At 42.2% G+C, this 26,793-nt stretch overlaps 2 protein-coding genes across 4 annotated transcripts in view; both read left to right on the top strand.

The window, feature by feature from the left end:
• The window catches only part of Parp9 (poly(ADP-ribose) polymerase family member 9), a 38,081-nt gene extending 19,842 nt beyond the window's left edge, over positions 1–18,239 (top strand). For all 3 annotated transcript variants that reach the window (XM_028752294.1, XM_028752293.1, XM_028752295.1), the window contains 5 exons: positions 922–979; positions 4,770–5,159; positions 10,652–10,788; positions 12,942–13,116; positions 17,474–18,239. In XM_028752294.1, the coding sequence (XP_028608127.1) occupies positions 922–979; positions 4,770–5,159; positions 10,652–10,788; positions 12,942–13,116; positions 17,474–17,868 (1,155 nt within the window). In that variant the 3' untranslated portion in view covers positions 17,869–18,239. The remainder of the gene's footprint in view (positions 1–921; positions 980–4,769; positions 5,160–10,651; positions 10,789–12,941; positions 13,117–17,473) is intronic.
• Positions 18,240–26,577: 8,338 nt separating this feature from the next.
• The window catches only part of Kpna1 (karyopherin subunit alpha 1), a 54,689-nt gene continuing 54,473 nt past the window's right edge, over positions 26,578–26,793 (top strand). Inside the window, exon 1 of the mRNA XM_028752245.1 lies at positions 26,578–26,723. The gene's annotated coding sequence lies outside the window, so the exon portion shown is untranslated. The remainder of the gene's footprint in view (positions 26,724–26,793) is intronic.

Below are 26,793 nucleotides of genomic sequence, written 5' to 3'. Positions count from 1 at the left end.
CCCTCTCCTTCTCCCTCTCCCTTCTCTTTCCCCTTCTCTTTTCCTCTCTCTCTCCCTTCCTCTCTCTCTCTCCCCCCTCCTTCTCTCTCTCTTCATTTTTGAAATGCAGATATAAAGCAAAATCTAGTCTTCTAATGTTTATCTTGTTAGTATTATATTTTTTTCAGTAAAGTACTACCTATTTTATCGACCTTGAATAAGAAAAATACTGGATAAGGTGTTTCGAAGCCCCTAAGAGATTTCACTTATTTCAGGTTAACTCTATCTTAAAGGATATGCCTAGAAATATTCAGTCTTTTTTCTGTAAGCTACCTGTAACAATAATTACCATATAGAACATATATTGAATGCTCAATGAGTCAGCCCCAGTGTTAAGTAGTTTACAATAATGAACCCATATAAAACAGTTTGGTGTGCTGATAACATGTAGAAGTGATCTATATTTTTATTTTAGCTTTAATTTGTTACCTACATTAATACCTGAATGGATGAAAGCTTGTAATTTGTCTAAATTCTACCAGGTCTTTGCTTTTTTTCATTTTTACCTGTACTAACTTTTCAGATGTTCTAAGATGGTGGTTCTCAACCTTGCTAACACTGTGACCCTTTAATACAGTTTCTCATGCTGTGGTGACCCCCAACCATAACATTATTTTCCTTGTTACTTCATAAGTATAATTTTGCTACTATCATGAATTATAATGTAAGTATCTGATATGCAGGTTATCTGATGTAGGACCCACAGGTTGAGAATCAATGTTCTAAAAGACCATAGTGATGCACACGTGCTCTTGGATTGTCTAAGGCTGCTTCAGGCTTGTGGCAGCGGGAATGGAGTCTAATGAGACAGTGTATTCAGGTAGAGGTTTTATTACTGTGGTTGTCCACTCTGCTATGACTGTTCTGCTTTGCTTATTTTAGGTTTTTTGTGCTGAAATGACAAAAAGGTCGAACGAGCTGAATCTCAGCAGTAATAGTGGTGAGTAAGAAATTAAGAGTTGGGGCTGTAAAATCAGCAATAGACCTGTCATACATGTATACTAACACCAAGTCTTGGGTCTCTGTGGAAAAACATTGAAACAGATGGCTATAAGCTAATGTCAACAGGTAGCTTTTGTGGAAATTTATAAGCCTGAGTAGTCATAGACCTTGTAAATAGGTAGCCTTGGCAGACAATACCAACTTAGATAAGGACAAGTGAATCATAGGCAGAGTCATAGTGATCTGTCTCCTGAACCTTCACCCAGCCAATACCATGTTTTGAAAGATATCTGTATTCCCCTTGAACACCCACACTTCGGTGTCATCCCCTTCCCCCCCCCCCCCGTCCTGCCTTTTTGTGTTTATAACCCCTGTGTGAATGAGTAAATTACAATTTGAAAAAAATAAATAAATTATATATATATATATATATATATATAGTTGGGGCTGGAGAGATGGCTCAACGGTTAAGAGCACTGTCTGCTCTTCCAAAGGTCATGAGTTCAATTCCCAGCAACCACATGGTGGCTTACAACCATCTGTAATGGGATCTGATTCCCTCTTCTGATATTTCAAGGACAGTGTACTTATATACATTAAATAAATAAATAAGTAAATAAATCTTTAAAAAAATCATTTCCAATTTAAAAAAAAAAGAAATTAAGAGTTTTACATGCATTCCTGAGTTTTACATGGAGTTCCAGGTTGTATTCACCTAAAAGCAAGTTTGAGGCCATCCTGAGCTACATGAGACTCTTTTCTAAAGAAGAGGTGGGGTGCCTGTTCATATATTCTCATTGCTGATCTGATTCGGGAACTCTGACCTAGTCAAGCAGGTCTTTTCAAAAACTGTCTAGTTGATCTCACGGCTGAGCTAGGTTTGTGATTGCTGGGATAGATGGGTTAAAGCAGTCTTGGATGCTGTGTGCCTGTGAGTTTAGTTCTGTCTCACTCTTTGGGGTGGAATGTTTAATGGCTCTTCAGGCTGGAAGTACAGAAGGGGCAACTCTATCGAGAATCTTGGTATGGTGCTTCTTAGGAGCCTTTATTTGTCTGTAGCGTGGTGATAGTAACAGTAGGTGGTTGTGGACCAGTGAGGTGGCTAATCAGATAAAAGCACCTGCTGCCAAGCCTAATGACCGGAGTCCAGCTCCCTGAACCCATACAGAAAAGGAGAAAACTGATTCTCACGGATTGTCCTGTAACCTTCAAATGTACACACGTGCGCGCGCGTACACACACACACACACACATCATCATCATTTAAATAAATAATAGATAATATTTGGATCATTATCAATTATCAAAAGATGTTTTGTAAGTTAAAATTACAAAGCATTAAACCAGTTCCAGGAGGCAAATAAGGAGAAGATGGGTAAACTCCTCAGGTAGACTAGGGGAGGGGAGGAGTCAAGAATGGCTTCACAGACAAGAGTGTTTCAAAGCTGAGCTTTGGGATGGAAAGATTTCCATCGGCCAACAGTGGTGGGGCAGTCCTTGACATGGATAGAACCCATAGGAGCAAACACACACAGTTCGTGTTTGTCGTACCTCATGGAGTATAGAGGAACAGGTGAGAGGTGGACTTTTAGGCTAAGGCAAAAAGGGAATATGAACGTTCTATATGTCATTAACCTAAAGCACAGCGACAAGGATCATGATTTATTCAGTAGTTCTTGAAAATATCTGTGAAGAAATTAGAATTTACTTTTATTAGGAAGATAATTAACATTGATAATGTCTGATAAAGATTATCTTAGGTTATCAAGGGAAAGTTATACTAGCCAGGGATGAAGAGAAGCACATCTTTATTAGACATATTTATGTAATAAGTAGTTAATTGAAAACATTTTTGTTCTTAAAAAAGTTACCCTTGGTGATTTGAACAATTTTGTGATCTGAAATAATTATTCTCTCCTAATAATGATGGATCAAGGAAGTATCACTGTGTACTGTTTTTGTGTTTTTCTAGAAAGTAATGTAAATTCCCCTCTCCAGAAGAGGGCATTGCGTCCCATTGCAGGTGGTTGTGACCACCATGTGGTTGCTGGGAATTGAACTCAGGACCTCTGGAAGAGCAGACAGTGCTCTTAACCGCTGAGCCATCTCTCCAGCCCTGTTGTTATCCTAAACACTGGCTTTTATGCTTTTATTTCCACTCAGCTCCCTGTCTCCTCCCTTAGAGTTCTGTCTTAATGCTTTCCATAGCATTCCTGGTACCAACCATGATATTGCAGAGAGATGTTGACTACCCAGTTGTATCATCATCATCATCATCATCACATCATCATCATCATCATTTTTAAAACTTTTAGTTACAGGAGGAGGGTGGGCATATGCATGTAAGCGCCTTTTGCCTGGAGAGGCCAGAGATCCCTCTGGGGCTGGAGTTAAGAAGTGGTTGTAGGTTGTCTGATGTGGGTGGTGGGGATCGATTGCTTCCAGATGGGAAGAACCATCCAAAAGGATGTCTTCTAGAGAAGCAATACACCCTCTTCACCACTGAGCCATCTCCAGCTCCTCCCCCTTTGTCTTGGGATCACTGCTAGGAAGCAAGGTTGTGTCAACATTAGTACTAGATATCCATACCTACTAGCTTGGTGGACATGATTAGTCCTACTGCCCTGCATGTTTCTTGATGACTCTGGGAATCTTAAGTGACTTCATTTGTAAGAGGAATAGTTCCTATCTCATAGGATTGTGAGACTTAAATAAAATGTGTAAGGCTCTTGGAACAATGTCTGGAATAGTTCTCAACTTTCTTTTTCTCCCACTCAAAATGTTGTTTCTGTGACTCAGTCATGTAAAGGTAATTTCTTTTCATCAGTACAATGACAATCCATTATTGAAGGGCATCAGGTTATTTCCATTGGGCAGTCAGTTCCAATGTGAACCTTTAAGATGGCTCAATGGGTAAAGGCCCTTGCCTAAAAACCTGAGTTTGATCTCTTAACTCCTTTAAATTGTTCTCTGGACACGGATGGACACACACACACACACACACACACACACACACACACACACACGTGCTCTATGAACCTTGCAAAACTTCCCAATTTCTGTCTGGTTGGTGGGTGATAGTCTATTTCTCAGATTGTAATCAAGATAAGCATTTTTTAACATAGATGCAAGCCGTAAGGTCTGCTTCTCTGTGAAATATTTTGCTTAACTGGTTACCAGTTTGCTACTACTTTTCTAAAAATTAATATTTTAATTAATTCCTTTCCCGCCCTCTATTTTATGCATCTATTTATCTTGAGACAGGGTCTCCTATTGCCGAGGTTAGCCTCAAAATCTCTATGTAATTAAAGCTAGCCTTCAATCCCTGATCCTCCTGGCTCTGCCTCTCAAATATCGGGATTATAAGCACATGTTACAACTCTCAACTTCAGTTTTTTGTTTTTTTAAAATGAATTTTATTCCTTGGATTCTGTAGCTTTAGGTATTTAATTTTAAATCTGGTAGGTACAAGAGATTAAGGGATATGTCACTCTAGCAGGTGAGAATAGGTAAACTCACTTATGTGTGAATGGCAAATCACACCCAGCAGAGGGTAGATACGGATAAAGCGTTGCCTTCTAAGCTAACCGGTATGTCTTTGTTTTTTCTTCCCTTAGGAGGCCATAAGCTAAGCATGTAGATTCTCTTTATACCTGGTGTAGCATTATAGGTAGATGGGTCTTAGCTGCTGTGGCTGAGAATGGCAGTGATATCCTTGGGGCATATAGTGGCTGTGATGTTCTGTGATCCTTAAATATTCATCAGCTTTCCATATCTGTTTTTGATAGGTGTTTTAGCCCTGCAGTGGACCAGAGGGGAGCAAAGAAGAGGCAGCTTTGAAGATGGATCTCCTGCCATCAATCTCATGGGTGTAAACGTGGAAGACATGTATGAGGCCAAGGAGTGGATTGAAAGGTTGCTGGCCTCTGAGGACCACCACATCATTGAGAATAATCATATTCTCTACCTTGGGAAGAAAGAGCATGGTATGCTGTCTGAGCTCCAGACAAGTTTAAGTGTCTCCATTTCGGAGACTGTCAGTCCAAGAACAGCAACTGTAGAGATTAAAGGTTCCCAGGCTGACCTCATTGAAGCAGTTATGAAGATTGAATGTATGCTGTGTGATGTTCAGGAAGAAGTGGCAGGGAAAAGGGAGAAGAGTCTTTGGAGCTTGTCAGGTGAGTGTCTGCATATTAAATTAAAAGCCCCTACTAGGCATTGTGCCACACACCTTTTATTCTGACACCTGTAAGGTAAATCTATGTGAGTTCCAGGCCAACCAGGGCTACATACATAGAGAGACTGTCTGAAAAGAAATAAATACATAAAAATTAAATGAGGCAAAAAGAGTTTGTTAAATTTCAAGTAAATGTCCTTCTAACTAAGGGATGAGGGAAGTGTTAGTATTGGTTAATATTGGTATTAGTATTGGTTAGTGTTGGTATTAACAGTAAATTTGTTAAGTCAGGGCACAACAATAATATTCCAAAGTGCTTTCTGCAGATAAGATGACACAGAAACAGAAAGAAGCAAAACAGTGGACCCCGATCTCCCAAAGCCAGGTAGAATCCCAACACACGGGACATAGAGGCAGGAGGGTCAGGAGTTCAAGTCTACCCTCAGCTACAAAGTGAATTGGAACCTAACCTGCCCTACATAATATACTGTCTTCAAACAAAAGTCAGCTCTCCCAGATGTTTCTTCTAGTAGCATATATTTGTATATTTGTGGATAATAGACTGAGTGAAGAAAATAAGTCATTCTGGCTCAGGGTTAGGTTATTTGCTTTTCATGATTGAGGGTGTAAATATTTTTATTTATTCTCTGACACTTTCATACGTGCATACAATGTATGAAATTTTGATCATATTCACCCCCATTCTTCTGTTCCACTTTCTCTTAGACGTCCCTGTTGGGATGACCCACAAATATTGTATTTACTGGTTGTGAAAAAGTGTGTCCCTGTGTTCTCAATTGTTAATGGCTGGGCTAGGCTGCACCAGGCTAGCAGGATATGTAAATGTTTGTCACAGTCTCACAAACTCCAAAAGAAAGAAAGGCAAGTGCTGTGGAGAAGGTCATATTGCTCCCAGTGCCAACTGGTTGAGTTTGCATAGTAAAGAGGTAGGGGCTGGGTCTGGGGCTTGAGCAGAAAGACCTGCAGGAAAGAGATACCAAGTGGAGAGACTCAATGGCAGGTAATTTGGGTTAAGTTTTGATGGGCTAGATAAGGAACAGCCCCAGCAAAGAGGCTAAAAGCTTTAAATTGTATAGATGTCTATGTGTCATTATTATTATTATTTTATTACTTTTATCCCTGCCAGTGTCTTTATTATTATGTTTATTATTAACCCTCAAGTGGGACCTGTAAAAGCTCCACGGTATCTCCTCCACATTCTCTTCCAACTTCATGTCCTTTTTAAAAAGTCCACTGAGTCCAATTGGAGCCTTCCGTATGCTTGAGAATCTAGTGCTATCCAGTGGACCATGAGCAACCTACTGGACTACATCCCTGAGGAAAATGGACTCTTTTCTCCTAGTAGCCATCAAATACCATAGTTCCTTAGTTAGAGGGGCCAGTTCCTGCGGCTCTCCCCTTTGCATGTTCAGATTTTGGCTGACTTGATTTTATGCATATCTGGTACAGGCAGCCACAGCTGCTTCGAGTTTCTGTTTCCACCAGCTCTGTTATATCCAGATTCATTCATTCCTTCCTTCCTTCCTTCCTTCCTTCCTTCCTTCCTTCCTTCCTTCCTTCCTTCCTTCCTTTCTTCCCTTTCCTTCCTAGAAAAAGTCTCAAGTAGCCCAAACTGGCCTTAAACTCATTATTACATACCTAAGGAGAGCCTTGAACTCCTGGTTCTCCTGCCAGTGTGGCTAGGACAAGCCACCTTGGCGGAGGTCTGATGAATAGAAAGCTGAATAAGTGGCAGCTAACCAGAGGAAGAAATAAGCGTACAGGGCTAGTGAGCTGCAGTGGCACATGGTGTGACTGCACTCGGGTACAGGCAGAGAATCAGAAGTTCAAGGCCATCCTCTGTTGCATGGCAGATTTCAGGCCAGGCTGGGTTACATGAGGCCCCTTCTTAAGAAACAAGACCAGAGCCTGGAGAAATGGCAGGTGAAGCAAGTGTTGATTTTACAGAGGACCTGGGTTTTGTTCCCAGTACCCACATGGCATCTCACAGCCACCTTTTAAGTTCAGTTCTAGAGCACCCGATCCTTCTCCTTACTTCTGCTGCTACCAGGCACACACATAAGAACCAAAATTATGTTCTTCATTTTGTTTTTGATACAAAATGAATGTGGATATTTACCTGACACCGCTGTTAGCTCAGGAGGCCCAGGATTAGCAGTGTAGAGTCACGGAAGTCTCATGTTCTCCTGCAAAATGGCAGTTTTGATAGAAGACTGGGCATGTTGCTTCACAGTAGCATTTCAGAGGTTCACATGTATGTCTTCTTTTAGGTCAAAGTTTGTGTTATTAAAAGAGGATAATTTTGATATTCTTTTATTCTATGGGATATCAACTATATATCAGAAAATTTAAACAAAAATTGACAAGAGGCAGTGTGAGGGTCCATGATTCACAAAGAATGATATCCCAGACTCAAATAGTATGTAAATGCAAGAATGTTTTAGTCTGCAGAAGTCCAGCATGCTGGGGTCTCCCATTACCAAGATAGAGAACAACCAAGTGAGCTCGCAGGCCTGATTTAAAGCACCTTAGAGGATTCAGGAGTAGGTGACCTCTATCTTACTCCATCTCTAGGGACATTCCATTATGGGGTGTGGGGGCTGGAAACTTGCTGGAGAGGTCTGGAAACTGTTGCTGACCCATTGTCCTTGCTTCAGGCAAGGTGGCAGGGCAGCTTCTGAGGGCAGGACTTGCTAGAACTGCCCAGTTCTTGAAAACAGATTTAGGCCTCATCTCTTGACCTGCCAGTTTGAGGTCTGTCAGGAGTCAGCCTAGCCTGGTCAGCAGACCCTCCTTTCAGAATGCTGTATTGTTTCTGATGGTTACTTCTGACAGTACAAGCTTGTGGATCTCTGTGTCTCCGGTGCCCAACCCGAGTAGAGCCTGGTATGCAGCAGGAGCTTGGTTAGTATTGTTGAATTCCAGTGACCTACAAGCCAATCTCATGCTTTGTGAATATGTAATATGCAGTCTCTTTCTTTGAGGTCGGGGCTCTGCATGGCTTCTGCTTGTGTGCCTCTTGTTTTCTTAGATTTACAACTTAGCCCTCTCTGGAGTTACTTTGAACTTATCACCTGTATTGCATGATTGAATTAACGGCTCTTTGACCAGGCACCATGTTTGGGCTTAGGCTGTTTTACTATGCTTGTTCTTGAGTCAAACTGAAAATTTACGGGGATAAAGCAATCTATCCCCACACCCCCACCCCCTCCCTGCCACCATTTTTGTTTATCTACCTGTGTGTTCAGTCAAATAGAGAGCTTCCTTGGACAAAAACATTGGATTTCAAAATTGAAGGAGAGAGGAAAGAAGGGGAGAGAGGAGAGAAAGAAGGAAAGGGAAGAAAACAAGGAACGGAGGGAGGAAGCAGGGGACACCATAGATACATTCTTCTGCTCTGATTTCTGCTCCTGCTCAAACCACAGGTGACATATGTCATGTCTCCTTGTAGAAGACACAAAGGAAAGCCAGGTTTCTAATTGTACCTACTTAGCTGTGTTGGGCAAGTTGCTTAACTTCTCTGAATTTCTCCTTCCTTAATTCTAAAGCTGTGTTGACCACTTCCATGCTGGTTTGATAAGAGGAGGTAGAAGAGTGAACGGGTCTGGAAACTGAAACGCTGTATGAATGTCTTGTTGTCTCCCATGCTTTCTTAATTTTTAATTTTTTTATGTGTATGGGTGCTTTCCATGCATGGTACATATGCAAGGCCTATGTGCCATGTGCATGCAGTGCCCATGAAGGCCAGAAGAGGGTGTCACATCTTTTGGAACTTGACCTACGTTCTGGGAATCAAACCCAGGAACCTAGGTCCTCTGCAAGAACAAGTGCTCTGATCTGCTGAGCCAGTTTTCCCCCTTCATGTTTTCTTAATTCTTACTTTGCAGCCTGGCTCCCGTACGGACATTTCCTATGAGCAACATAAGTATTTCCTATGAGCATAGCATTGCTGTAGGGAGCGAAGTATAACCAATGCCTCTCCCTCACATCTCTGTAGTCATATGACTCAAGTCAACAAGAACAAATTGATCACCCCTCTATTTTATCCTGTGACTTAATGCACTGCAGTTCTAGAACCAGGGGTTTAGGGCTCCGGTAGCCCCAGGAGACTTATCTCAGCCACCCTTCCCAGGACTCAGAGCAGGAGTAGGAAAAAGCAGAGGAAGATTTCAGTAGTTTACATTAGGAAGAGGAAGGGATCAAGGGTTCCCAGAGACTTCACTTTCTTCTGGTTACTTATGTGAATTTTGAGTTTAATTCAAGAATGAGTTATGGGGCTGGTGACATGGCTCAGCAGTTAAGAGCTGAGTCCTACCCTTTTGGAGGACCTGGGTTTGATTCCTAACACAGGGTCACTAAGAATCTCTAACTCCAGTTCCAGAGGATCTAATGCCCTCTTCTGGTCTCTGCTTGTACTGCATGCACACAGTACACAGACATACGTGCAGGCAAAACACACATGCACATAAAATGAAAATAAATCTTAAAAGAAAAAAGAATACTTTGAGGGTAGGCAGAGAAAGCAAGCAGTCCTCATCAAGGTTTTTCCTGCCCATCATTACCTCATCTCAGGGTCCTACAAGGTGGTCTCATAAATTATTGTTAATAACAGACATCTAAGGCAGGGACTAACCTGGATTCTACAAGATCTGTCTCCATCACAGACTGTTGTTTTCATCTTGGAGGTGGTCGCAAGGTGACTGAGGCTTAGGTGTTTTCAGCCTTAAGATAAAGTAGACTGGTACTCCTTATTAATAGACATACCTGTATACTTAGGCCTGAAGTAAAAGAGACAAATATGAAATGCAGAGGTGGCAGGCTTCTTCTTGTTTTAGATACCTTTAGAACCAAAAGAAGAGCAAGAGTTTCTGTTTCTTTTAATCAGAAACAGCTCCTGAGTACCTGGTACAGCTCTTCTGGCATGTCCTAAACCATACGAAGCATATGCTCCCAGTGGAATAATCTGCTACATGTTTAGATACTTATTTATTTTGGTTTTTCGAGACAGGGTTTCTCTGTGTAGCCCTGACTGTCTTGGAACTCGCTATGTAGACCAGGCTGGCCTCAAACTCAAGGTGGCCCAAACTCTATTTCACCAGCATGCATATACCAGGCACGAATATCCTGTGATCTCCTCCTGCCTCTGCTTCTCTCACCTGCTGGGATTAAAGGTATGCACCACTACTGCCTATCAAGAATTTGTTTGGGGGCTGAAGAGATGGCTCAGTGGTTAAAAGCACTGTCTGCTCTTCCAGAAGTTCTAAGTTTAAATCCCAGCAACCACATGGTGGCTCACAACTGTCTATAATGGATCTGATGCCCTCTTCTGGCATGCAGGTGTACATGCAGATAGAGCACTCATAAAATAAACTTACAAAAAAAAAAAAAAGAAGAAGAACATTTTTTAACCCCTGTGTTCATGGAGCATTGAAACAAGGTTTTTTCTTATTTTTTATTCTTTTATTTTTTTAGGACAGGGGATTTACCAGCAAGGAAAACTGGATGAAATGGAACAATCATACACATTTCACCGATACCCAGTGTCTTTAACTCAGGAACTTCAGGACCGAGAGAAACAGTTTGAAAAGTGTGGCTTGTGGGTTGTGAAGGTATATCTAATCAAAGAAGGCTCTGGTTTACTGAGCTGTTAACTGGTTCTGTAGCCAAAATAAAAATTCTCCTGCCAAGAATTCAGCCGCTCAGTCACCTGGAGTCTGGAATAAGACTGGGTGGGAATACAGACCTGAAGAGTAGAGTTGACATCAGGAGGTAGACATGATGTCACGACAAGCAGAGCCACAGATTCAAGATTTATGAGCAAGTGTCTACCTATCACTGACCTCTACAGTGGAAAGCACAATGTTTAGCCTGCCGTGCTACCTCTGTTTACCTACTTTTATCTCACTAAACCATTAGCTTTCATCGGACATATACTTTGTATTGCTGGTCATTTCAGTACCAGTGACTGCACATGCTGATGACACAGTGTAGCTGTGCGTGTAGCAGGACAGACATGCCTGGAGTGTGTATGCTGTTGAAATAAAGCGGCTTCTCCAGTTAAAGTGTCTCAACAAGGCAAAACTTTACTTCTCGTCAGCAGGGCGTGCCACTCAGAAAGCAGAAGAGCCAGCACACTGGGCAGGGAGCTCACTCTATATTCTAACACAGGTGGAGACTGTGTCCTGTCCCCATTGACAAGGGTCTGACCTCACAGTCTCTGGCTTGGCTAGCTTTAAAAGAAACAGTCAAAAGGAGATGAAGGGAGCCGGGCGGTGGTGGCGCATGCCTTTAATCCTAGCACTTGGGAGGCAGAGGCAGGTGGATTTCTGAGTTTGAGGCCAGCCTGGTCTACAGAGTGAGTTCCAGGTCAGCCAGGGCTATACAGAGAAACCCTGTCTCGAAAAACCAAAAAAAAAAAAAAAAAAAAAAAAAAGATTAAAAAAGTCGGGTGGTGGTGGCACATGCCTTTAATCCCAGCACTTGGGAGGCAGAGGCAGGCGGATTTCTGAGTTCGAGGCCAGCCTGGTCTACAGAGTGAGTTCCAGGACAGCCAGGGCTACACAGAGAAACCCTGTCTCGAAACGCCCCCCCCCCGAAAAAAAAGAAAGAAAGAAAGAGAGAAAAAGAAAGAAAGGAGATGAAGGGAATGGGGGAGCAGAGGAGTGCCAGTGCCTAAATTACTTAATCTCTGAGAATGCTGCCTGGCCTTTGTAAATAAAGTTTTATGGGGTAGGGAATTAAAGCATTTACATAAGAGTCTTACTAGGTCGGGGAGATAAAAAGATTTGAATTCCTTCTCATAAAAGACTGTCAGGAAAGACTTCTATTTGAGGTCTCTAATATGTGGAAGTCAAAAAAACTTTAGCAATTGTCCTGCCTCAGGACATTTCCACAGCTCACCTTGGTTTTTGAGAGTGTCTGTGGTGTTTTGAATGAGAATGCCTCCTCACCCCCACCCCATAGGCTCATACATTAGAATGCTTGGTTCCCAGGAGGGTTTGGAGGTGTGGTCTTATTGGAGGAGGTGGGTTTCTGGGGCTGGGCATTGAGCTTTCAAAAGTTATGCCAGTCTGTCTTGCTCTCTGTTACTGTTCTGGCACATACCTGCTTCCTTTAAGAATGATCATGGACCAAACCTCAAAACCTGTAAGCAAGCCCTAGTTAAATGCAGTCTTTATAAGAGTTGCCTTGGACATGGTGTCTCTTCACAGCAATAGGACAGTAACTAAAACAGGGTCTCTCACTTCTACTTGAAACTTGCTAATTAGGCAAGCTTGGCCAGCCAGTGTCACGTGGCCAGCCAGGGACACGTGTCTTCCCCAGTGCTGGCATTCCAAGCACATGTCACATGTTTGGCTTTTTAAAAGTCTGAGGATTGAACTCAGGTCTTCGTGCTTTCAAGCCAGCACTTTACCAACTAACCGAGCCATCCACCAATCCTGTGAAGTTTTATTAAATTACTTTCTTTTCAGACAGAGTTTCATGTAGCCCAGGCTAGCTTCATACTTTTTATGTAGCTGAGATACCTCTCTACCTGTCTCTCTACCTCTGGCTCTAAAGGCCTACAACTGACGTTATTAAATGTATTTATTGAAAAAAGGGGTAGGTAGATTTTGAAGAGAGAGAGAAGCTAAATTAGGAGAGGACTGAAAAGCAAACTTCATGTATTCCATCCACATAGCACATGTATTTTTCAAGCAGTGCAGGAAACAATTTAAGAAGCCATTTTTCAGAGCATCAATTCTCTTTTCTTTGCTTATAGGTGGAACAGATAGACAATAAGATGCTGCTGGCTGCCTTCCAAGAGAAGAAGAAAATGATGGAAGAGAGGACGCTAAGGGGATCTGGGAGCCAAAGGTTGTTTCAGCAGGTCCCACATCAGTTCTGCAATGCGGTGTGCAGAGTTGGCTTCCACAGACTATACTCGACATCTTATGGTAGGTATCAGGGTTTTCCTCTGGGCTCGTCTTCAGTGCTGCCTACATGGGCACAGGCAAGCAGACATCAGTGGATGGGCTGCAGGGAAGGGATCCTTTGCTCCTGGGCTTCAGAGGTGAAGTCTTTTAGAAATGTTGCTCTTTTAACTCTTTTGTTTGTGGGCAATACTTTGATGTGAGTGTGGACAGCAGTATCGATGGTTCTGTTTTTTTTTTTTTTTTTTTTTTTCTGAGACAGGGTTTCTCTGTATAGCCCTGGCTGTCCTGGAACTCACTCTGTAGACCAGGCTGGCCTCAAACTCAGAAACCTGCCTGCCTCTGCCCCCCAAGTCCTGGGATTGAAGGTATGCGCCACCACCGCCCGGCTATGGTTCTAACTTCCTTCCTGTTTCTGTATTCTAGCTATCCTGTCTGCAGAGAGCACCCTTACCCTTCTCATTTCAACAAAATTATCAATACCAACTTCTCATTCCTTAGTTAGAAGCTTACATTTAACTTAAAGTGACTTAGTTACTTAAGGAAGTAACTTGAAGAAACTTGTGTCTTGTGCCCTGACAGAGTCTATGTAGTCTATGTAGTCCTGGCTATCCTGTAACTCACAGAGATCTGCCTGCTGCCTCCCCTCTCTCGTACTGTTACTAGGATTTAAGGCATATACCATCATGCCTAGCCCTTCCATCCTCTATTTCCTGTGAATGAATCAGGTATGTATAATCTGGCAGATGAAGTGTCCCCTCTTATTTATTAGTTACTGGTATGAAATGGGTTGGGAGAAGTGTAGTGATAACTCCCATTTTGAAACAGGAGAGGGAAAACACAGAACACACACTGTGTGCTGCTGGAGAGGATTGCTCAATAGCCTTTGTCCCTTTCTAGGTCTGCTGCCTAGAAGGGGGGACTGCTGCCCTTGGACTGCCTCACAGGCTAGAAGATGGTCAGATTATTGTAGCCAGATTACAATTTCTCCAGCAATATGATTCCTTTAAAGATTCAGCAAGCTCAGTGGTTCAGAGCACTTGCTGCTCTTACAGAGGACCCAGGTTTGATTTCCAGAACCTACGTGGTGATTCTCAACCATCTGTTACTCCAGTTCCAGAGGATTTGATGCCCTCTTCTGACCTATCCAGGCACCAAGCACATACTTGGTGCACACACATTGATGTAGGCAAAACCACTCACACATAAAATAAAAATGAATAACTATAATTTTTTTAAGAGTCCAGCCAGCAGGGCTGGAGATGGCTCAGAAGTTAAAAGCACTTCTTCTTCCACAGGATCAGAGTTTGATTCTTAGCACCCACATCGTGACTCACAACCATCTGTAACCCCAGTCCCAGAGGGATCCAGTGCCCTCTTCTGGCCTCCATGGACGCTACATACACATGATGTACAAACGTACACAAGCACTCGCACAGACACATAGAAAATAAATGAAATCTATAAACATACAAAAATAATTTAAAAATTCAGCAAGTAGGAGGATTCATTTGAGGTCAAGTTCATGTCTTCATGATCCCACAAGGGGACACAGAATCCCTTTTTCAGGATCCTGGTAACATCAATAAAACAATTTAAAAAATGGACTCAGCAGGGAACTCAAAGATTACTTTGTTGGAGCCAGAGAAAATAATAGAGCAGGCAAACAGGCTGAAAGTCTGTGCACTGGCCTGGAGGGGGGAGGTGGAAATAGAGGGAACATTAGACTTGCTGAGCTTTAAGTCAAGACAGCAGGCAGGCTGAGCAGTGGGAGTCTGTGGCTTCACAGGACACAGTGGGTGTAGTGAGCTCCAGAGACAGTGAGATGCCCCCATCAGGGCAGACAGGCTTAGGATTTTGGTCAGGAGATAAAAAGGGGGTGTTAGGCTGAGGAAGAGGGTGGTTGCAGTTTCTGGGTCAGAACAAGTTACATCTCTTTCTTATTATTTTGGTTCTACCATCTGGAAGAAAGGATATTTGAACTGAGAAAACTTCTCTAAAAAACTATCATGCTTTATTTTCCTGTCATTTATAGTGTAAAATCAAAACAGAAAAAAACATGTTCTCAGTCCTCCAGGTTCTCAGCCTTTTGTTGAAGAAAACCTTCACAGACAACTATGGATGCTAGAATTTTAAGACCATGATTCCCTTGTGAATTAAAAATAAACATCTCATATCCATATATTAATATATATGGCTATATTTTTATATGTGGACATATGTATTAAGAGGCTTTGCAGCTTTATCTCTTTTGTCCTTGAGGCAATATTCAAAAGGAAACTTTTGCAATGAAACTTTTATTTATTTTTAATCTCAGACTACTATTGTTTTGGCACTGTCTCTTCTGGGTTTACATTTCAGGGAGCTCTCTTTGTGATGTTTTCAGAACAGAAACATCACCATAGCCATTTATCATGGACTGCTCAGTGTAGCAGCCTCCAGCAACCCATGGCTACGGAACACAAGAAGTGGCTAATCTGAATCGAAATGTACTGTAAATACGAATAAAATAGGTACTGGATTTCAAAGTCTACTATACACATAAAATATCTCTTTAGTGAAAATTTTTTTTTAAGTATACAACTTTTTAAAAGATTTAATTTGTGTGGAGTAGTCTTTTTCCTGCACGGATGTATGTGTATTACCTTACATGTGTGCCTGGTGCCTGTGGAGATCAGAAGACGTGGGATCCCCTGGAACTGGAGATATGTATGGTTGTGAGTCACCATATGGGTACTTGGAACTGCACCTAGGCCCTCTGAAAAACAAGCTTATAACCTCTGAGCCATCTCTCCAGCCCCCTCCCTAGTGAACTATTATACTGATAATTAGATATTAAAATGATACTTTAATAGTTTGATTTGATCCTTTTGTTGTTGTTGTTTGAGACATGGTTTCCTCTGTGTAGCCTTGTCTGGCCTGGAACTTGATTTGTAGACCAGGCTGGCCTGGAACTAACAAGAGATCTGCCTGCCTCTGCCTCTGCCTCCCAAGTGCTAGGATTAAAGATTATCAACTGATCTGATTATGGGCTGTCAAGAAGTGATTTATCTGCAATTAAAACATAAAAGGATAAACAATACAAAGCAAACACAAGTATCATAAGTGTTGCATGATTTAGCACACCGAGCAATACCCAGAAAACGAGTGCCCCACTGCGCCTAGCTCCTTATTTTTTTAAGAGTGGCTACTAGAAAACTGTTAAAGTGTCACATGCAGCTTAAATTGCATTTCTGATTCCCAGTGCTGCTCCAGAGCCTGAGCCGGTGTTTGGTTCAGTGTAGAAGGGACAGGAAGAAGGAATGACACTAGAGCTTCAAAGAGGCTTTAGTGTGGTCCCTCTACGTGATGTTTTCACAGCTGAGGACTGAACCCTGGCCCTGTGGTGCTAATACATGTCACTAAGCTGCATTAAGACCCTCTACAGTGAAGAAGGGCTACTGAACAGGGACCATCCTGAAGCCCAGAATTTGGCTTTTAGTCTGGAGGGGTTTGGTTTGTTTTATTTTCATTTCTGTTATTTTGCTATTTGAGAAAAGGTCTTCCTATATAGTCTTGGTTTGCTGAGAACTCTGAATCTTCCTACATCAGGATTATAGACATACACCACCATGCCTGGCTCTTGAGTGTTGTTAATACCCCAGAATCTATCTTTTCTGGTATAATACAATAGGTGTAAACCTAGTTCATAAACCTAGTCCAAAACAATGGAGGATACTTAGTGGAACATTGTACCAGGCCATAGTAAGAGACTAGGATACCTTGCAAGGGATATGAGGACTATGTTCTCCTAAACCAAGGTTGCTCTTCTTGAACAAACCAAAAACATTTACATTGTTTCTCTTACAATGTCCAGGACTGCCTTCTTGCCCACTCCCCTTTCTCGTTTTGATTTTCATGCTGCTTTCTTAGCACAGGCTAGCCTCAGACTCAATTGTCCTCCTATGTTGATGCCGCCAGTTCTTACTGGATGCTATTTAAAGACTATAGTCTCAGTAGCTGTAGAGATAAACCTATTTGTAGCATGTGTAGCCTGCCAATGTTCTAAGAAAAACACATTTCCTTATTGCTGCTGTCTGGTTAATATTGACTTGAATCATAATGTCTCCAAATCTTAGATTTTCATGCTTTAAATGAAAATATCCAAATTACAGGTTAATTGAATCTAATCAATGTGAAACTGCTTTGAAAGCCATCTACTTTCTGTAAATTCTAATTGTATGTTCTAACATAAAACTATTGTTGATGTTATCAGTGATCTTGTCTCAGGGGAGTAACTTAGGGTGGAGGTCATTACTTATGTGAGTGTCTAGAAAGAGGATACGTATTAGCACCCAAATGGACATCATCTACCAGAATGCATTTGTTTTTTCTCTTTCAGACCCAGTTTATGGAGCTGGCATATATTTCACCAAGAGCCTCAAAAAACTAGCAGACAAGGTCAGGAAAACTTCTAACACAGACAAGCTAATCTATGTGTTTGAGGCAGAAGTACTCACAGGGTCCTTCTGTCAGGGTAATTTCTCAAATATCATCCCTCCGCCATTGAGTCCTGGGGCCTTAGATGTTCATGACAGCGTCGTTGACAATGTTTCCAACCCTGAAACCATTGTTGTTTTTAATGGCATGCAGGCCGTGCCTCGGTATTTGTGGACTTGTACACAGGATAGGACATTTTCACAGTATCATATGTGGTCGCAGGGCTACTCATCAGGGCCAGGAATGGTCTCTTCGATGCAGTCCTGGCAAAGGATCTCAAATGGCAGCCCTGTTTAACGACTGTATCATTTTAAGAAGCAGAAGAGTTTGAGATAACTGACAAAAATGATGACTAACAGGTTATCTGTTCAGAATGACGGGGTCAGTAAAGGCACTGACCACACACTAGCATCTTCGTGCCTTCGCCTTTACCTCTGGGCTTGATTGGGCAGATGCCAGCTAAAACTTCCTGTCTTTTCTACTTGACATCTTTCATCTCCTTTCCTAGGTGACAGCAAGAATACTTTACATAGAACAAGGATATTTTTTTTCAAGTCTGTTATTTTCTAAAATGATAACACAAACTAGGACAACAGGATGATTTCAGGTTTTCTATATAATTTTATAAAGTGCTTTGGATATCCAAATAAATCACCTTGTCTGAGTAACTGGCTGTGAATCGTTAATGTGTGAAATGGAATGATGCAAACTCAAAGGACATCAAAAGTTTAGTCATATCAAGCAGTGCCACTCGATGCTGGGTATGGTGGAGTGCACCTTTAGTCTATGAACTTGAGAGGCAGAGGCAGGAGAGATCTCTGAGTTTAAGGCCAGCCTGGTCTGCAGAGGAAATTCCAAGACAGGCAAGAATATACAGAGAAACCCTGTCATGGAAAAACAAAACAACCATCTCCCCACCCAAAAAAAAAAAAAAAAAAAAACAACCCGAACAAACAAAAATCCAATGCCATTCATCCATTATATGGCATATGGATTAAGTCACCAAGCATTTATTGGTTACTACAAGTAGTTCTGTCACTTTCTGGATGCAAGAAAAATATCTCTAAAACATTTTATCCTGAATAATCAGAAAGGCAGATATGGACACATGAACAAGTATGAATACATATAGTTAAAGGAAGATTACAAGTCAGAGCAGGACACACACATCAAGGACTTGGAAGAAGCTTCAAAAGCAGCAGAGGCCTGAAAGTAAGTGGGGGCAGAGCTAGGAGAGTGCTGTAGGCAAAGAGGATAGCTCGTATAGGGACTGAATCCAAAATAAAAGAAAAAGGTTGAGTCCACCCCAACAGGGCCTGAATTTGACTTTAAGGTGCTATTTGTAATAGAGAGGCTGATCTTACCATCTATGTACTGCCTACTGTGACATTCATATTTATCTGTAATTCTAAACCTCTGACCTCTCACTGTTCAATCTTCAACTTCTCATAAGAACATTCCCTTCTGCTCTTACCTTAAGCTGTATTCTCCTTGTAAGAAACATGCTTATTCTATTATATGGTACTGTCCTAAAATCTGGGCTCTACACTATTGGCTTGAAAGGTCTCCACCTTGGTCCTTTGCTTGTGAAATCCCATTTTGGGTCTGTTATAGCTAGGTCCATCAAAACAAAGTAAGATGTCCACAGGGCCATGACAATGGACTATTGAAAGGCTGTAATACGCACTCCTAACCCAATCATTTCTAGGTATCTAGAAATCTCTGATTTCCTGCTTAAGGAATTCTGAATTTGTTTGCAGAACACAGCTTGCTTCCCGGCCCCCCCACCCCCAGCTTTCTCTAAAACAGACTATATTGCAGTTCAGCTAGAGATGTACTCAATGGTAGAGTGCTTGCCTCTCCTGTGCATGGCTGTAGGTTCAATCTCTAGCACATACACATTTAAAAAAATGTGGGTGGGGCTGTTGTTGAGATGGCTCAGTAGATAAAGTCACTTGCTACCAAACCTGATTCCTTGAGTTTGATTCCTGGGATTCACATTGTTCAAGGAGAAAATTGCAAGTTGTCTGACTTCCACACAACACACCCCCACTTCCTTCCAATAAAAATAAATGTAATAGTGTGGTACGAATAGGTTTGGCCCTCACAGACTCATGTGTTTGAATGCTTGCCCCACAAAGAATAACACTATTGGGTATGTCCTTGTTGGAATAGATGTAGCCTGGGAGGAAATGGTAGGGGCAGGCTTTGAGATCCTGTGCTCAAGCTCTGCCCAGTGTAGAAGGGATCCTCCTGCTGGCTGCCTGTGGATTAACATACAGAACTCTTGGCACCTCCAGCACCAAGTCTGCCTGCAGGATGCCATGCTTCCCACTATGATGATGACGGATTAAACCTCTGAAAATGTAAGCCAGTCCCAATTAAATGTTTGCCTTTGTAAGAGTTACCTTGGTCACGCATCTTTTCACAGCAATGAGACCCTAAGACAAACAGTAATTAAAAAAGGAACAGTCAAAGGGTGACTAGTTGTCAGGATAGTGCGGCCTGCATGTGTTGACTGAGCGGTACCAAGCTGAGAATGAGAGAACAGGTCATCTGTGAAGAAGCCATGTGGAACACAGAGGGAGTGGGCTGACTAAGCTGTTACTATAGTGAAACACAGTGGGGAAGGATTAATATTTTGGAAATAGGATTAGTTCTACACTTTAAAAAAAAGTCCTCAGATGGGCTGGAGAGATGGCCCAGTGGTTAGGAGCACTGACTGCTCTTCCAGAGGTTCTGAGTTCAATTCCCAGCAAACACATGGTGGCTCACAACCATCTGTAATGGGATCTGATGCTCTCTTCTGTATCTGAAGATAGAGACAGTGACATATATATATTTTATTAAATAAATCTTAACAAGTCCTTAGAAAAAGGAAAGCAAGTTAAAATGTACTTCCCAAGTTTCTTTAATCCAACTTATTTAAAATTTAACTCCAACTTTGCAACCACAGATTACGTCTGTGCTTAACAATTTTCTTTATGGAAAGAGGTTTTACATATAGTGGGTATTATTATTTATTTTGTGGTCCTAGGGACTGAACCTTAGGTATGCCAGGTAAGCACTCTATGCTGACAATATCCTAGCTCTAGAAAAGATGTTTAACTTAGGGTGGCATACAACATGTATCAGAATGCCTTTAAAGAAGCTTCTAACCTGCTGTGTCAGTAAATGAAACCTTCATTACTCTATGTTTGTGTACTGTTTGAGAGAAAATTTAGCTTGATGTCATTATTTTGCAATGATTTTGCAATGATTTTGCAATGATTATAGGAACCACTGTTATGCAGGCAAAAAAGCAGAGCTGCAAGTCAAAATTTCATATTTGACTCTCTTCAGCTTTACCATTATATGTGTGTGTGTGTGTGTGTGTGTGTGTGTGTGTGTGTGAGAGAGAGAGAGAGAGAGAGAGAGAGAGAGAGAGAGAGACGCGCAGACTGACTTCCCCCAAAGGCTTTAGGCAGTTCATGGAAGTATTCATGGAAAAGGAAATGGAAAGAAAGAATAAAAATACTCAACCTTCTCAGGACAGAAATACATCATTATTTTTATTTAATACAGATAATATGTATTTAATTAGTTCTTTTTATTGTGCTTCTGTTCTTATATTTATATACTTTAACGTACAGACTGAGAGGCCGAGCTTAGTTGGTAATGGACTTGCCTAGCGTGTGTGAAGCCCTGGGCTTCATTCCCCAGCACCACTCCATAAAAACAAGTGTGCAAAAAGAATATAGAATAATATATCCTACAAAGTTCAAACAGGCAACAAAGAATTAAAATAAGTTGCTGAAGCAAAGGGATAGACACATTATAAAATATGCCACACTTTTGTTACACCTGTTACTTAATTCCTGTACTTATTACTAGCTGCCAGATTTAACTAGGCCTGTTGCTATTTTGTTTTTAGTAACAGGATGTATGTAACAAAAAAGAAATATAGATTATATAATTCTAAGTCAATTTCTATATATATTTTTTTGTCATTGTTTTGTTTTTTTGAGACAGGATTTCTCCTATGTAGCCCTGGCTGCCCTGGAACTCAGAGATCTGAGTTCTGCCTCTGTCCCCTGAGTGCTGGAATTGAAGGCATGCATTGCCATTGCCTGCCTTTAATTAATTAAAATGTCTGTTTTTATATTTGAGTAATAATATAAATCCACATTTGTATTGTTTTTATTTATTTCTCTGTTAGGTTGACAGGGTTTTTTTCCAGCTCAGCTTGCAGAGGTTTTGAGACAGGGTCTTACTATGTAGGCCATAGAGCTTCCTGCTTCTATCTTTTCGAGTGCTGGGATTAAAGGTGTGTGCCACCATGCCAAAGTATGTGCATTTCCGTGGGTAACCTTAGGTGTGGTTCCTCAGGAACTGTCTACCTTGTTTGTTTTGTTTTTGAGAAGTTCTCACTGAGATCTGGGCCATGCTGATTAGGCCATTAGGCCAGGCTGGCTTACCAGCGAGCCCCAGGGATATTCCTATCTCTATCTCCCCAGAGCTGGGATTAAAAGCTCAAATCAACATACCTAGCTTTTTGCTTGGATGCTGGGGGTTGAACTCAGGTCCTCAGACTCTGGCCAGTACTTTCCTGACTGAACTATCTTTTACTCTAAACCTGCAGTTTTCTAGTTGTTTTAAAAACAGTATCAGTATGTATGTGGTCAGTTGGGTTTTAATTTTCATAGACAAAAAAAAAAATGAGAATGATAAAAGTAGTAACATATGGAATTCCTCAGTGGGTAGAGCTTTAGCATAGGAAACCTAAGAGCATGCCCCTACAGTTACACTTCCTCCAACAAGGCCTTATCTCCTAATAGTGGTCAGTTGGGTTTTAATTTTCATAGACAAAAAAAAAAAATGAGAACGATAAAAGTAGTAACATATGGAATTCCTCAGTGGGTAGAGCTTTAGCATAGGAAACCTAAGAGCATGCCCCTACAGTTACACTTCCTCCAACAAGGCCTTATCTCCTAATAGTGACATTCCCCGTAAGTCTATGGGAGGGATGGGAGGGGTGGCAGGCCATACATACCCATTCAAACAGATTCACAGAGAGTATTCACAGTTTACCTGGATCCTCTGCTCAGGATCTATTGAGCAGCAATAAAGTACATGTTTCTCAAATGAAGGTTCAAGTCCAAAAGATGTTTCTTTCAAGCTTGCTCAAGCTTTTAGCAGAATTCGTTTCTTGTGATTATGTGATTGCAGGCTTTAGATTCTTACTGAAATCTAGCTAAAGGCTATTCAGGTCCTAGAGGCCATCAGCAGGCCCTACCAGGTGACTTTCTATAGGCAAATGACAGTTATGGCAACTTGCTTAAAGCCAGCATGAGTTTTTAGTTTCATAAACACAAAGCAATACTAAATGAAGTGTCATCACAGGAGGCCTTCCACCATCTTTGAGTTCAGCCTGTTGGCTAGGAATAAGTAAGGGGTCCTATAGACATTCAAGGAGTGGTGTAATGGCTATTCTTGGTTGTCAGCTTGACTATATCTGGAATGAACTACAATCTAGAATTGGAAGGTTCACCTTTGGTCCAGATCTTGAGGCTGGGAGATACAAGTTTCTGACCTGGATGTTGGCATGGAGATCTTGAGGCTAGTGGCTATGAATCCCAGGAGACTAAAGCAAGGAGATTTCTGAGTTCAAGGTCAGCCTGGGACAAAACAAGTCCTAGATCCAGGTATGTGGCACATACCTTTAATCTGGGCCACACCTTCTGCTGGAGACCTTTTTAATCTGGGCCACACCTTCTGCTGGAGACCTACATAAGGACATTGGAAGAAGGAAGATTCTCTCTTTGCCTGCTTATATTTACTTGCTAGCACATCTGTTGGAATCTACTAGCCTTGTGGGATTGAACAACTACTAGATCCTTGGATTTCCCATTCACAGCTGACCATTGTTGGGAAGTTGGACTACAGACTGTAAGTCATCATAACAAATTCCCTTATTATATAGACTATCCTAAGTTCTGTGACTCTAGAGAACCCTGACTAATACAGGTGGGGATCACACAGAGCAGCACCAAGAATCAGAGGTCACAGTGGTGGCAGGGTCAGAAGAGTCTTAGACTTCTGTCTATCACATCTAGTGATAGTAAAGACAGTGTCCTGGGTCAGGAGCGATGGCTCAGTGGTTAAGGACACTTTCTGTGCTTGCTAAGGACCTTGGTTTGCTTCCCATTAACTGTGTGGCAGTTCACAACTGTCTGCAATTGCAGTTCCAGGGGATCTGGTACCTTCTGATTTTCTGCAGGTACCAGATATTCACACATATGTTGTACATATATACATACAGGCAAGAGACTCTTTTTTCTTTTTTTTGTTTTTCAAGACAGAGTTTCTCTGTGTAGCCCTGGCTGTCCTGGAACTCACTCTGTAGACCAGGCTGGCCAAAAAACTCAGAAATCCGCCTGCCTCTGCCTCCCGAGTGCTGGGATTAAAGGCGTGCGCCACCACTGCCCGGCCAGGCAAGAGACGCTTAAACATGCTGCAATGTCCTAAAAAATGATGCAATGTCCTAGGGTAAGGCAGTTTCCTTCTTCATATATATAGGCAGTTTAGTTTCATAAACACAGAGCAATACTGAATTGTTTTATTTATTTATTGTGTGTATAGTATATATATATATTATACACACATATGTATATACACACACACATATATATGTATATACATACACATATATTTGTATACACACACACATATATATATGAGAATATTCATAATAGTAAAAATACTGTTCTTTGATTTTTGTATTTCTCAAAATAAAAAACAGAAACATAAAAGACCATACATCTGTACAGGCATTATACTTCTGTGTAAAGGCATTATGCAGCTGTGGTCTACTGTTGTTGAGTTGGGTCAACCCTTCCACTGCTAAAAACCTTAATGAAGAAGTACTGAGGTAGTGCAAGACAGAGAGAGCCCGATACTTGCCCAAGCTGTCCTTTAGTAACTGCAGATTGTAAAAGCAACAGCCAAGACCCTGTCTCATGGGGCTGAGGAGGCCCTGCCAAAGAGAACAGACTTAGAGGATACCTGTGACTTTTGGTTAGGACTCTCAAGGACTATATCCACTTAGGAGTAAGGGTGGATTAGGAAATAACAAGTTTCCACAAGGACTACTCTGAATGAGTCTTAAGCAGAATATAATGGTCAGACATCAACTCAGTTATGGTCAGGCATACTTACCTGTCTAGGGTTTCTATAGCTCTAATAAAACAATGTCACGAAAAAGCAAATTGGGGAGGAAAGGGTTTATTTGGCTTATACTTCCACGTTGTAGTCAGTCATTGAAGGAAGCCAGGACAGGAAACTCCAACGGGGTTGATGCAGAGGCCATGGAGGGATGCTGCTTATATTAGCTTGCCCCTTGTAGCTTATGTAGACTGCTTTCTTATAAAATCCGGAACCACCAGCACACTGATGGTACCACCCACAAATGGCTGAGCCCTCCCCGGGCTCATTAATCATTAATTAAGAAAATGCCTTACAACTGGATCTTCTGGAAGCAAGAATTTTCAATTCTCAATTGAGATCCCCTCCTTCCAGAGGACTCTAGCTTGTGTCAAATTGACAAAACTAGCCCCCAAGTCTCTCTGATAGAACACTTTCTTTTTCCCAAGCGGCTTTGATCAAACTTAGCTTTGATGTAATGAGCATACTGTTAGTGGAGAAGGTGATGCAGAAGGGAGAAAGTGAGAAGAAAGGGAGGGATGGACTGAAGGGCCGAGAAAGTTGTGCCAGGTGCTTTCTGTTGCTATGATAAAACTAACCAAAACAACTTGGGGGCAGGCATTTCAGCTTACAGTACATCTTTGAGGGAAGCCAGGACAGGAATTCAAGCCAGGAACCTGGAGGCAGTAATTGAAACAGATTATGGAGGAATTTGGATCCTGGCTTACTCTCACTTTGTTATCTTATACAGCCCATAGGTGGCACCGCCCACAATGAGTCTCACATTAATGGTGAATCAGGAAAACACCCCACTAACAGGCCTCCAGGCCAATCTGATGGGAGCAATTCTTCAATTGAGGGTCCCTCTTCCCAGCTGACTCTAGTTTGTGTCAAGTTTACTAAAGCCAACACACAGTCCAAGAGAAATAAACACAGCGTTAACACTGCCTAGGATTTAGTCCATGTGGTCCTTTTTCTCCTCCTGCCTTACATTTATAAAAGTATTGACTCATGTCCGTTGCTCCTCAGTATTCCTTTTAAACCGACTTGGTCAACTGTGTCCTGTGTGTGAGATTTTCCTGTGACTTCTGCTTGGCTGTCTTAAAGTGTTCCTTTGAAGCCACCACTCTACTCCCCAGAAAGAAAAATTCCATCATTTCCCTAAACATTTTGTTTTAGCGTGCTTTCTCAGATCAAAGCAATTTTTTTTTTTCTGAAACCTGCCGTAATTGAGATAGGGTCTTTCTACGTAGTAATGCTGGTCTAGAATTCGCCATTCTCTTGCCTCAGACTTCCTAGACTGCCACGCCAGGCTCAACAATTTAATGTCTTATGATATTAATAAATGAACAGGCAAAATGGGTGAGAACTGAAGAGAATACCCAGAAGGTTCTTGCAAACGGGTTGCATGTGAATTCTTTGAACGTGAGACACTGATGTATTTTGTAATACTCCCTCAGCCTCCAACCATGCCATCATTCATCCAATAAGCACGCTCGGGTGTGAGGTACCTACCATGTGAGAGGGAAGCTATAGTGATGTGAGGGGGATCCGTCCATTCTGGAAGAGCTTAGTAAGGACAAGTTTGTTTCCATAACTTCTACATGCCTTCGCTTTTATTGACTGCCAACCTCGTCCTCAGAGACCCACGCCCTGGCCGCTGCCTTTTCCCTGGCCGGTGCTAGCCTAGAGCGTCCACGCTCGGAGACTCTGCTTCCCGGCAGCCCCTGCGGCGGGTGGTGGAGAAGCGCACGCAGGCGCGCAGGCCGGCCCCCGCACGCAGGCGCAGTGCGCACGCCGGCTGAGCTGGGTCTCGCGGCTCTGTGCGCGGCAGCGGAGAGCGAGGCCTGGTGAGCGCCGCCGTGGTGCGCGCCGGCTGGTCAAGGTTGTGCGCAGAAGAGGCGCAGCGGGCGGGCAAAGAGCGAGCGTCTCACCCTCGTAGTGGCACCGGGACCGGTCGCCTGGAGCCGGTGAGTGGGGACTCCTCGCGGCCCCTCCCCCTCGGCGGGCGGCTCTGGGTTCCCTCGGTGGACCCGAGGG

The sequence above is a fragment of the Grammomys surdaster genome, unplaced genomic scaffold (genome assembly GCF_004785775.1).
Source record: "Grammomys surdaster isolate TR1022 unplaced genomic scaffold, NIH_TR_1.0 125889, whole genome shotgun sequence".
Lineage (NCBI taxonomy): Eukaryota > Metazoa > Chordata > Mammalia > Rodentia > Muridae > Grammomys > Grammomys surdaster.
The sequence above is the reverse complement of the archived record's forward strand: the minus strand, read 5'-3'. Positions and strand labels throughout refer to the sequence as shown.